The 13763-nt window shown below is 41.7% G+C and overlaps 1 protein-coding gene across 10 annotated transcripts in view; it reads right to left on the reverse strand.

Moving 5' to 3' along the window:
- TLR3 (toll like receptor 3) overlaps nt 1–13763 on the reverse strand; it is a 39369-nt gene that overhangs the window by 10422 nt on the left and 15184 nt on the right. For 3 of the 10 annotated variants that reach the window (XM_075860170.1, XM_075860171.1, XM_075860168.1), the window contains exons 2-3: nt 2106–2556; nt 1833–2024 (exon numbers count right to left, since the gene is read on the reverse strand). In XM_075860170.1, the coding sequence (XP_075716285.1) occupies nt 1833–2024; nt 2106–2549 (636 nt within the window). In that variant the 5' untranslated portion in view covers nt 2550–2556. Of the gene's footprint in view, nt 1–1832; nt 2025–2105; nt 2557–2927; nt 3103–3461; nt 3661–4336; nt 4495–13763 lie in introns of all 10 variants that reach the window. The other 7 variants (XM_075860162.1, XM_075860167.1, XM_075860163.1 and 4 more) reach the window with 6 other exon arrangements.

Here is a 13763-nt window from a genome sequence, read left to right on the forward strand (position 1 = left end):
TTATGATCAGTGGGGGTCCCAGCGATCAGACAATTATAACCTATCCTGTGTATTGGTGACAATTGTCGATTCTAGGACAAACCCACCATTTAAACTGAAAGGATGTCCCGATGCCTGCAAGATAGAAATGGAGGAAAGAAGATTCTCAAAGGGAAGTGCAAACCTTGTTTTCTCCAAGTAGTTCTGCAGACATTTACTGCTAATAGAACTGAGCGGCCATATATACCAGTGAATTTTGAAAGAACACTGCTCTCTGTCAGCTTAGAAATCATGGCAAAGTCAAGAGGAGTGAACTAAGGTGTGCCTCAGAAAATAAATGTCCTAAACCATTGTAAATGCCATAACTAGCACTAAAAATGATTTTGCATATGATATACTACAGCAGCCCCGCAGCTCACAGTGACCATCTTCAATGGAAGATTAACCTATTACAAGTTCTAACTGAACCAAAAGAAGAAAGAAAGACTCATTTGCAGAAGTTAGTCTTAAGACCAAAGAGAAGTTATTTGCATTATTCCTCAATTTGCACTTAGTGGTTTCTACAGGTGTAAACAATGAAAGCTAGTTACTAAATCAAAGAAACAACATATTATTTGTTTCCATTTAGAAATCTACAGTTTTGTAATTAATGAGGCTCTTCATTTTGTTTTTCACTATTACTTGTAAAAGTAGGAATACTTTAACCAAGAGTAAAAATAAATAAAACAACAAAAAGTACCAAAGATTAGTGAGAGGATTTTCTATATTTCTTAGGGCTCATGCACACTGGCACTGATCCAGTACTGCAGTGCACAGAGCCTATATGGCTCCTTTAGTATCGAGTTGTACAACCTCCATACATTGCTGTACAGGAGAGAATACCTCCATGCATACGGAGTGCGATGAGGCATGGCACAATTCTTTTTCTGTCAAATTCGTACAGAATCCAACAACAACAAAAGCCTCTCTGTATTCATAGGCATATGAAGGTACAGTAAAAGCTTCATGAACCTCTATAAAAGCTCTATTATAGTTCTGTACAAAATGCATCCGTAATGTGGCTGTGTGCATGAGTCCTAACTAAAAGGACTTAAAAACACAGATAAAAAAGAAGCTTTTGTTCTAACACTTAGGCAATGTCAAATCGAACTATGATGCAAATAGTGGGGGAGATTTATCAAAACTGGTGCATAGGAAAACAAGAGTAGCAGCTAATTTCAACCAATCAGATTGTCTTTCATTTTCAAAAGCGCCTCTGAATAATGAGAGCTGGAATCTGATTGGTCGCAATAGGCAACTGCTCCACTTCTCCTTTGCACCAGTTTTGCTAAATCTATCCCATCTCTACCTTTGTTTTTGTTACAGACCGCCATGGTTATATATTTTTTACACACTGCCTGTAAGCCACTTGCTGATGATATGTCCGATCTAGTGCCACTTTTAATGCAATCCACAGAGTTATTAGAATAAACTCACCCACATGTGGTCTTGGCTTGTTACAAATGTAGCATGTGTGAATAGATAATCTGTCAGGAATGTGTCAGTAACTGTCCCTTCACCCTTTTTTTAAATAAATTCAGTAAGGTAAAATGTGAAGGGAGCAATATATATATATATATATATATATATATATATATATATATTTTTTTTTTTTTTAATTATTATTATTTTTTTTTTTTTTTACTTTCTATGACAAAACTATGATGTAATCTTAACATGAAATGTGGAAAAAATTTGTATTTTGTGTCAGATGGTTGTCATGTCATATGTCATAATTGCTCCACAGGTGATTAGGCGTGTGTTAGTGTTAACAAGCATCAGATGGGCCCCCCTAACTTGTTCTTATGCCTTACCTCTCTCACAGGGTTGGTTGAAAGATCAAGTTTCTGCAAAGAGTTGTTCCCAAGAAACATAAAATCCTCTTTCTTCAGTTCTTTGATCATATTATGCGAATACAGAAGCTCGGTGAGGTTTGATAGCTGTTGTTTGTCTCCTAAAGCTGTAGATGTCATTTTGTTGTGAGACACATCAAGAATGCGCAGGCTCTGTCAAGAATATCATCATCACTTTAATGATTGGAAAATTCATTTTTAAACTATGGCTAAGTTAGTTAAAATAAATCGTACCTGGAGATTCTCAAACGGGTTCCCGTTAATTTCTTTTATTCCATTAGAATTTAGTCTTAACTCAGCAAGACCTGTGCAGGAAAGGAAGGCTTTTTCTGGAATCTTGGTAAATTCATTGTGCTGTAAGTTTAGTATTTTAAGCAATGGCAGTTGTTGACATAACGCAGTTTCAAGAACATGGAGAGTATTATAGCCAACATCCAGATGCTGAAGTTTGTCATATCTGGAGAGATTGGCTACAGGCAGTGTCTTCAGTCGATTGTGGGACAGGTCTAGCATTTTAATGGTTGATGGAAGGTCAGAAGGTATATCATATAATTCCAAGTGACTGCAGTCAGCTTTCTCTACTGTGACCTTACAGTGATTTACAGCCATGATGGGTACCATGGTTATGACATACAGCGTGCATAGCACATAAACAGTGGATGTATATGCAGGTTTCATTTTGTTTCTGCAAGCAAAAAAGATAAAATATATATATATATCAATGAAAAATGTAACCAGACGTTAAACACATACAAGTATCATAAGTAGAGATGTGAGCTTAAAGGATACACTGAGACTACAAACCAATCAAGACACCTGCACTTTTCCTAAGACAATCTGGTTGGCAAGTACATTCCCTACTGATCCCACAAGGGCATTCAAATATTTTCTTTGGCTCAAATTTCCTCCATAAGTGTCGCTTATTAAATTATAACATTTGAAGGTGTAATAAGAGTCAAGTCAAACATGGAACTTTTATAACAAATGATAGAATGCTTCATTGTTTAAAACTGATTGAGCAAGATCAGATTTAGGCTATGTGTTGGGTCAGCATACCTCGAAAGGAGAACCTTGAGGCTACAAACAGTCTGGTGCTGACTAAATTGATGTGCGGATTCTAAGGGATACCCTTGTTCTTCACCAAGGATCACCCGCTAGGAAGTTTGAACGTAACCAGTTTGGCAGTAGGAGGGAGCAGAGATGATGGAACTGGAGAGTAGTCAGGTAGAGCCTAGGGTCAGAACCAAAAAAATCAATCGGGTGCGACAAACAAGATTCTGGCCAGTATTTAAAACCAGAAATACACAGAAGATCAATAATCCAAAGGGCAAGGCAATAGGCAAAATTCAGGGAAAAGCAGTATCTGTATAGAAACTCATACTCAGGCAAGGAGTGAAAGACCTGGCTGGGTTTAAATAGTTGGTCCTCATGATTTAATCGGAAACAGTCAAGGAGTAAGCTTTCTGTAGCATAGCAACAAAGCACAGCAACAGGAAGAGTAAGAAAAACACTTCTTTGCTGCAGCAATAGAGTGTGGTCATGCCGCAGGGACAGAATAATGTAAAATCCAGGGCAGGTATGTATCAGTACCTTCCCCTTTTTAGGGTTTGCCGCAGTACGTCCTTTGTGAGGAGAATTGGTATATTTCTTAAGATGGTCCTTAATCAGATGAGAAGCATGGACTATTCTTTGGGGTATCCATGATCTCTCATCAGCACTGTAACCCTTCGAATCGATTAGATAGTAAAGTTTAAAAGAAAAACGAAAAACTGATGGACCAACCAGCACACTTTGGGTAAAAAATAAATACAAGATAAAGCTGTATTAAACAATTATACAAAATTTATTTATTATTAAGATTTTTTTAAATTATTGGTATAAATTTCATTATCCATGCACAATTGTCAGATTTGTGAAAATTCATTATGCATAGAAATGGATTGCTAACATTCATAGAAATGAATTGCTAACATAAATGCAAGAGCTATTGCGATATACCGACAATTTATTTCATGCGTCCAAACATATGTTTAACAAGATGATAACATTATGTGGTTTAAGGAGAAATAACATTCAAGAGAATAAAAGCAGATTATTCCCTCCCAAAGTCCAGCTGTATGCTGTTCACATTATGCGTTAGAACAGGGGACAAGGCAGACACTCCCAAGAACTGTTTGGAGAGAGGCAATTTTGTCTAGCTATGTGCTAGAGATTTTCCACTAGTGCCTTCAAATTACAGGCATCGTCCAGGTTTCAGCATATATGCTATGGACGGGATCCAGCTGGCAAAGGATCCAGAAGAGACTTTTATAAGAAATGCTGAGTAAAACCTATACTTAGGCAAGATGTCATAAGCCGTTATTTCTTCTGGAAATATATATTCACATGACACATATCTGTATTAGACCAAAATTGCTTAGAGAGGATTATTTAGAACCCTTTTCTCAAGGTTCTTTCACTGGTACCTTTGTGTTGTAAGTGTAGTCCAAGTCCCAACACTTTTTACAGGACAGAAATCCAGCTTTATAGCGAAGGTCCAGTGAGCAGAAGGTAATTCAAAGACAAGCTGAAGTCCAGTTCAAAGAATCCAAATGGTCAAGGAGATACAGGGTGTTAGCTGGAGCTTGATAAGAACATGCAAACACAAGAGAATCACAAGCAACATTGGGAAGACTGAACAGATTCAAATACTACACTATTGGCCCTGATAGGTAGCAGACAAAGAAATGAGATTGGTTCTGCATCTCAAACCAGGGCCACCAGGAAGCTAGCCTACTAGTCATGACAACCTTAAAGTGACGGACGTTTCCTAACAGCAGCTACCAAAGCTTAAAGAGGCTCTGTCACCAGATTTTGCAACTCCTATCTGCTATTGCAGCAGATAGGCGCTGCAATGTAGATTACAGTAACGTTTTTATTTTTAAAAAACGAGCATTTTTGGCCAAGTTATAACCATTTTTGTATTTATGCAAATGAGGCTTGCAAAAGTCCAAGTGGGTGTGTTTAAAAGTAAAAGTCCAAGTGGGCGTGTATTATGTGCGTACATCGGGGTCTGACACGATGCAGGACCTGTGAGTGACGTCACAGCGTGATCTGGCAGAAGCTGGGCGTTCTGAAGAGAAGTGGATGATACTTCTCTTCAGAACGCCCAGCTAGTAAAAGTAGTAAAAACGCCCCGATGTACGCACATAATACACGCCCACTTGGACTTTTACTTTTAAACACACCCACTTGGACTTTTGCAAGCCTCATTTGCATAACTACAAAAATGGTCATAACTTGGCAAAAAATGCTCGTTTTTTAAAAATAAAAACGTTACTGTAATCTACATTGCAGCGCCTATCTGCTGCAATAGCAGATAGGGGTTGCAAAATCTGGTGACAGAGCCTCTTTAAAGAGGCTCTGTCACCAGATTATCAAATCCCTATCTCCTATTGCATGTGATCGGCGCTGCAATGTAGATAACAGTAACGTGTTTTTTTTTTTTTAAAACGATCATTTTTGGCCAAGTTATGAGCAATTTTATATTTATGCAAATGAGCCTTTCTAATGGACAACTGGGCGTGTTTTCTCTTATTTCCAACTGGGCGTGTATTGTGTTTGTAACATCTGGGTGTGTTTACTTGTTTTACTAGCTGGGCGTTGTGAACAGAAGTGTATGTCAGCATCATGTCAGCATCATACACTTCTATTCACAACGGCCAGCTAGTAAAACAAGTAAACACGCCCAGATGTTACAAACACAATATACGCCCAATTGGAAATAAGAGAAAACACGAAACACGTGTTTTCAGTACGGGACAGTAGTTCCACGGAGAGGCAGGGACTCCTAGCATCGTACATAACTATGATGCTAGGAGCCCGGCTCCCTGCACTGAGTTCGGTCCGGGACTTCCGGCCGAAATACGTCCGTCCATTACGGACGTTAATGTGCTCGTGTGAACCCAGCCTAACTGTTCCAGGATAAGTCCAAAACCAGGGTACGGAATTTGATGACATATTGCCCAATGAAAGATGATCCCTGTTAAGACATAACATCACAGAAGCAGCAGTGTTTGTGTCTAGGTTCCTCAAAGCCCCTACGGAAGGCCACCAGGAAAAGTTGTAGTGAGGAGAAGGCGAGAGGTGACTCCCAGACCAGGGCTTCTCCAAAGAGCAGAGAAAAAATCTAGGCAATATTTGCCCGGTCAGAGGAAAATTGTGTGGCAGAGAGTGCAAAATGTATAGTACATTGGATAAAATATCTATTTTGGATAAAACAATGTAATTTATATTAAGAAAATAGTATGAAGTCAGTTGTGCACCAATAAGGTAATGCTGTAGTCTACTATATGCATAGCATGAAGCACATCACAAACTGGATGACTGTACAAGCAGATATCTTCTAGAGATGGAAACAGCTGCTTATAAGGCTATCTGTACATAATGCGACTTAACTGTGGTACTTGCCATGTGGCCGAGAACTGTGCAGCAAAAACCGCATGTCATTTTCGTGGAATTGCTGCGGTTTCACAGAAAGCACAGATGAAGCACATAAAAACCATGTACTTCAACTGTACTTGCTGCAAAACCGCAGCAATTTGCGGTAACATGCATGTAGTTTTCCTCAGCCGCACAGCAATTACCATGGCTCAACCGTGTTCTGTACGGACACCCTAAAAGATTAACCTGCTAAAGGAGGATACAGCTGCTTGCAAAGATACTCTGCTAGAGGAGGACATCAAAGCTGCTTGTAAAGGGTTAATCTGCTAGATGAGGACACAGCTGCTTATAAAGCGTTAATTTGAGTCTCCCACTACATCACACAGAACCAGCAGCAGTCACTAAGGAGAAAGCTGTGACAGGATCTATCATCCCTGTATCTAATATAACAACCAACATGAAGTAAGATAACAGCAGAGATCTCCCCTGTGTAAACATGCTGCACACTACGGGTATGTTCACACCACTTATTTTCAGGTGTATTTTGTAGCGTAAAACGCTAAAATCGATAATCATTATCACTAGAGAATGCCTAATACATTTCTGATGAATAGAGCAGATTTCCATCAGTCAGCAATTACTTTTTTTTACCCCCGGACTCGCTGCAAACTATTTTTTCAATTAGTACCACAAAAAAAAAAAAAAATTGTATTAATTAGTGCATAAGATTAGGTTTAGGGATTTGTGCTAATGGATTAGAATTAGAGTTTGTATAGGGGGATGGAAAATTATAAACCTATACAATCTTCAATTTAATTTGCATCCAAAAATTGGTTGGCGCTTATCTGCGGTTTTGTCATTTCTTTAACACAGCCACACCTGTGAACATAGACATGTATGGTATGTATGAACGCCTCACATCTTACAGTTCTTTGCAGCGTGCGTTTTGTTTGCATAAGCGGTCTGCTTCAGTTAGCGTTTTAGTCGCAAATTAGAATTGTCATGCAATTTTTGTTTATCATTTGATGCTAAATTGTGTGAAGGTGGTTCGTTCACATCAGCGTTCGGTTTCCGTTGATGTGTTCCATTGGACCTTTCCGGAAGGAACCCATAAACGGAAAGACAAACAAACACCATAGAATCCGTTTGCATTACCATTTATTTCAATAGTAATGCTTCCTTTGCAAATGGTTTCAGTTTGACTCTGTTCCGTAAAGTTTCATTTTTTTGGGCGGAAACAATAGAGCAGTCGACTACACTATTGTTTCCGCAAAAAATAAATGAAACCTTACGGAATGGAGACCAATGGAAACCATTTGCAACGGAAGCATCACCATTGAAATCAATGCGGAAATCCCTGATGTCACTGTTTATATATGGACATTGACGTCAGGGGCTCCTCCTGGAGCAGAATCCCCAGCCAGAGTCGCTCAAGGAGTAGCCACTGACGTCAAGGCCATATATCGACAGTGACATCAGGGCTTCCCTCTAGGACCAAAATCCCCGACCTATGCTCTGGCTGGGGATTCCGCTAATATAGGGAGTCCCAATGGCGCTATCTTGCAGGGGGTGTGGCACTATCAACATGGACACTGTGGCACTATATAGGGGCTTTATCTACATGGGCACTGTGGCACTATCTACAAGGGCACTGGCACTATGGGCAGTATTGGGGGCATTATACTGTAGAAGGGCAGATATGGGGGCATTATACTGTTACATAGTTACATAGTTCGTACAGTTGAGAAAAGACACATGTCCATCAAGTTCAACCAAGAGATGAGAAAAGGGAAGTAAAACATCTCTACACATAGGAGCTTATACTTTTTTGTTCTAGGAAATTATCTCAGCTGTTTTTTAAAGCCATCTACTGTCCCTGCTGTGACCAGCTCCTGCGGTGACTATTCCATAGATTCACAGTACTCACAGTAAAGAAGGCTTGTCGCCTCTGCAAATTGAACCTTTTTTTCTCCAGGCGGAAAGAGTGCCCCCTTGTTTTTTGAGGCGGTTTTACATGGAACAGGATTTCACGATATTTTTTGTATGTGACCAGTGGCGTAGATAAAGGGGTCGCATGGGGTCGCAATTGCGACCGGGCCCCGAAGCCAGGGGGGCCAGCAGCCCCCCGCACAACATCAATAAAAAGTTACTATAGTAACTCGGGCCGCGGGCCCCTGCTACTATATTAACTGACAGTACTTACCTTCCTGGTTCCAGAATCACAGTGGAGGTCCTGACGTCACAGCGCTGTGCGCAGCGCATGACGTCACAACGCTATGCGCCGCGCACAACAACGTGATCCTGGATAGCGTCAGGACAGAACTTCCGCCGCGGCTCAAGAGGAGGGTAAGATTAATGTCCCTGTCTGCTGAAGCTGATTGGCGGGGTCCGACACCCGGGAGCCGGCCAATCAGCTGTTGTGAAGGGGCCGCAGCACTCGTACGAGAGCTGCTTGCCCTTCATTCCGGTCACTTCATTCCGGTCACACTGTGAATCCGTGTCGGCGATTCACAGTGTGAGCGATTAAGGGAAATGAAGGGGAAGCAGCTCTCGTACGAGTGCTGCGGCCCCTTCAAAACAGCAGATTGGCGGGTCCCGGGAGACGGACCCCGACACATCAGCTATTGATGGCCTATCCTGAGGATAGGCCATCAATGTTTAGGGACTGGACAAGTCCTTTAAGCCTACGATGTAGCAGGCTTAGAGGGCCCATGAGACAGGATCACAGATTGTGTGATGCTGTCTGCTGGGCCCTGTATCTAAGCCAATCACATGGTAGGTTTGGATACATGGCCCATGTGTGATCCTGTCTGATGGGCCCTGTATTACTGTATAAGATTACTGTCTGCTGGGCCCTGTATCTAAGCCTAACACGTGTTACTAATCGTTTTTTGTGTTTTTTCTTACAGGTTCGGTTGTTGGACTACGTCGGATTCCAGGACTACTTAAATGACAGCTTTTTTTTATTATCAATAAAATGGTTAATGAGCGTTGTGTGTTTTTTTTTTGTATTTCAATAAAATATTTTTTCTATGTCTTTGTGTTTTTTTTTAAACTTTATTAGTACCTCCTTAGTAATGGCCGCCGGCTGATTGACAGCATCCATTGCTAAGGCGGGGCTTAGTGCTAGCCGGTGCAGAGGCTAACACTAACCCCCTTTATTACCCCGGTACACACCACCACCAGGGGTGCTGGGAAGAGCCAGGTACGATCCAGTACTTGAGCATCTGTACTGATGGCCGGGCAATCAGTACAGTTTTTGGCCTTCCCCAGCCTAATACTACCAGCCTGCGGCCGCCCCGGTGCCTGACCGTCACTGCAGATGGTCGGGTACTGGTTCGTACCCGGCTCTTCCCAGTACCCCTGGTGGCAATGGGTACCGGGGTAATAATGGGGGTTAGTGTTAGCCTCTGCACCTGCTAACATTAAGCCCCGCCTCAGTAATGAAGGTTGTCAATCAGCCAGCGGGCATTACTAAGGTGGTAATAATATCTAATCCTATCATGTGTGATGCTGAGCTGCTGTATCTAATCAATCCAATCATGTGTGATACTGTCTGCTGAGCCAATGTATCTAATCCTATCAATAGTTTATAGGGTCGTAGTGCTATAGCTATGCTGTCTCCTATACATACACACACATTTTTTTTGGGGAGACACATATGTATTGGGGCTATTTCCTCTGATATTTTAAGTCCTTAGTGACGCCCCTGGCTGCTAATCATGTCCCCCTTAGTCGTCTTTTTTCAAGGCTAAATAGGTTTAGTTCTTTTAATCTTTCCTCATATCTTAGATTCTCCATGCCCCTTATTAGCTTTGTTGCTCTTCTTTGTATTTTTTCTAACTCCAGGGCATCCTTTCTATGAACTGGAGCCCAGAACTGAACTGCATATTCTAGATGAGGCCTCACTAATGCTTTGTAAAGTGGTAATATTACATCCCTGTCCCCCGAGTCCATGCCTCTGTTAATACACAACAATATCTTGCTGGCCCTTCAAGCAGCTTATTGACATTGCATGCTGTTATTTAGTTTATGATTTACAAGTACACTCAGATCCTTCTCAACAAGTGACTCCCCCAGTGTAGCTCCCCCTAGGACATATGATGCATGCAGGTTGTTGGTACCCAGATGCATAACTTTACATTTATCTACATTAAACCTCATTTGCCAAGTGGACGCCCAAACACTTAGTTTGTTTAAATCCGCTTACAATTCACAAACATCTTCCATTGCTACATAGCTTGGTGTCATATGCAAAAATAGAAATAGTGCTATTAATCCCATCCTCTATATCATTAGTAAATAAGTTTAATAATAGTGGTCCCAGCACAGAACCCTGGGGTACACCATTTATAACCGGGGACCATTCAGAGTAGGAATCATTGACCACAACTCTCTGGATACGGTCCTTGAGCCAATTCTCAATCCAATTACAAACTATACTTTCTAAACCTATAGTCCTTAATTTACCCATTAGACGTCTATGAGGGGCAGTGTCAAATGCCTTTGCAAAGTCCAAAAACACTACATCCACAGCGGCTACATCCTCTGTCTAGGCTTCTGCTCACCTCTTCATAAAAACAGATCAGTTTGGTTTGACAGCTTCTGTCCTTAACCCCTTCCCGCTCCTGGACGTACTATTACGTCATGGCAGCTGTATCGTTCGCGCTCCATGACCTAATAGTACGTCTCGGGAGTAACGGCCGTTTCGGCCATCCTCCCGACACATACAGGAGCTGTGACAGCTGCGGTCTTGTTCAGCAGCTGTCACAGCTCCTACAGCGGGGACCGATCGCTGTGTCCCCGCTGATTAACACCTTAAAAGCCGCGTTCTATAGAGATCGCAGCTTTTTAGGGGTTAAGCTGCCATCGCCGGCCTGGTACCCGATAGCGGCCGGCGATGGTGACTATGGCAACCGGACACCAAACAATGGCGTCCGGCTATGCCATAGACGGAAGCCTAGTGGGTCCTGACAACGTCAGGACCCACTATGCTTGCTGTCAGTGAGTAGCTGACAGCTCTGATACACTGCACTACGCATGTAGTGCAGTGTATTAGAATTGCGATCAGGGCCTCCTGCCCTCAAGTCCCCTAGTGGGACAAAGTAATACAGTAAAAAAAAAGTTAAAAGAAGTTGTGTGAAGATAAGAAAATAAAAGTTTTAAAAGTATTAAAAGTAAAAACCCCGCTTTTATTAATAAAAATATATAAACAAACAAATAAACTATACATAATTGGTATCGCCGCGTCCGTAACGGCCTGAACTACAAAATTATTTCATTATTTATCCCGCACGGTGAGAAAGCCGTAAAGGAAAATAATAATAAACCGAACCACAATCACAATTGTTTGGTCACTTCACCTCCCAAAAAATGGAATAAAAAGAGATCAAAAATGGTACTGATCGAAACTACAGTTTGTTACGCAAAAAATAAGACCTCGCACGGCTTTATTGATTGAAAAATAAAAACGTTATGGCGCTTAGAATAAGGTAACACAAAAAGTGAATGATTTTTTACAAAACGTATTTTATTGTGCAAACGCCATAAGACATAAAAAAAAAACTATAAACATCTGGTATCGCCGTAATCGTATCGCCCTGCAGAATAAAGTGAATGTCATTTATAGCGCACGGTGCACGCAGTAAAAAAAAAAGAATCAAAAAACAATAGTAGAATTGCTGTTTTTTAGTCACCACGCCACCTAAAAATAGAATAAAAACTGATCAAAAAGCCGCATGCACCCCAAGAAAACTACAATGCATTCCTCAAGGGGTCTAGTTTCCAAATTGGGGTCACTTTTGGGGGGTTCCCAATGTTTTGGCACCACAAGACCTCTTCAAACCGGACATGGTGCCTAATAAAAAAAGAGGCCTCAAAATCCACTAGGTGCGCCTTTGCTTCGGAGGCCGGTGCTTCAGTGCATTATCACACTAGGGCCACATGTGGGATATTTCTGAAAACTGCAGAATCTGGGCAATAAGTATTGAGTTGCGTTTCTGTGATAAATCCTTTTGTGTTATAAAACAAATGGTATAAAGAGGATTTTCTGACAAAAAAAAATAAATTTAAATTTCACCTCTACTTGGCTCTAAATTTCTGTGAAACACCGAAAGGGTCCATAAACTTTCTAAATGCTGTTGTGAATACTTTGAGGGGTCTAGTTTCTAAAATGGCGTATTTGATAGGGGTTTCTAATATATGGGCCCCTCAAAGCAACTTCAGAACTGAACTGGAACCTAAAAAAATAAATAAATGAGGCAATACTTCGCTTCTTACATTATACTGATAATGAGCCGTGCCCACCCCGAGATGACCCCAAGTTTGACCGTTTGTATAAACGGAGACCCCTATTAGACCGTTCCAGTGCCCGGTTTTCCCAAGCATTCACCCCCGAGAAGTGTATTTCTGGTACATTTTAAAGGGAGGGTTCAATTCCGCGAGTACCTGCCGGGTAAGAGGGCAAGGTATGGCGTGAAGATGTATAAGCTGCGAGAGTGCATCCGGGTATACCTACAGGTTTAGGCTATATGAAGGAAAGGCCACCCCCAAACTAGACTGCATCCTGGACTACAATAGGTACATGGGAGGTGTGGACTTGTCAGATCAAATCCTGAAGCCCTACAGCGCCATGCGGTGTGGTATAAGAAGCTGGCCGGGCACATCATACAGATGGCATTGTACAATGCGTACGTGCTACGTCGATGTGCAGGCCAGACGGGAACTTTCCTGGAATTTCAATAAGTGATTATCAAGAACCTAATCTTTAGGGACCAAGAAGGGGGGGCACCCAGTACTTCTGGAAGCGGGGCCACACGCATCGTACCAAGGCGGCAACACTTTCCAGGAGAAGTTCCCCACACTGGCAAGAAGGGAAAAAGTCAAAAGAGGTGCAAAGTCTGCTATAAGGGATGACACGATATATCAATGTGACACGTGTCCCGAATAATCAGAGCTCTGTATGAAAGTCAGTTTTCAAATTTATCATACATCCCTTGGTTTATAATTTACCACAATTTTACTTACACTGATGCACTCCGCACAGCTTATCCCCCCTCGTCTTTCCCCTCTGAGCCCTGCTGTGTGTCCAGGCAGCTGATAACAGCCATATGTAGGGTATTGCCATACCCGGGAGAACCCACATTACAGTTTATGGGGTGTAGGTCTCTGGTCAAAATGCTCACTACACCTCTAGATGAATGCCTTAAGGGTGTAGTTATTAAAACGGGGTCACTTCTTGCGGGTTTCAACTGTACTGGTACCTCAGGTGCTTCTGCATACATGACTTCGCACTAGAAAATCCCCAGTAGGCCAAATGGTGGTCCTTTCCTTCTGAGCCCTCCCATGGGCCCAAACGGCAGTTTATCACAACAAATGGGGTATTGCGGCACTCAGAACAAATTGCGCAACAGAATGGGGTATTTTGTTTCTTGTGAAAATAAGAAATTTTCAGCCAAAACTACATATTAT

This window comes from Rhinoderma darwinii, chromosome 1 (genome assembly GCF_050947455.1).
Source record: "Rhinoderma darwinii isolate aRhiDar2 chromosome 1, aRhiDar2.hap1, whole genome shotgun sequence".
In the NCBI taxonomy this organism is placed as follows: Eukaryota; Metazoa; Chordata; class Amphibia; order Anura; family Rhinodermatidae; genus Rhinoderma; species Rhinoderma darwinii.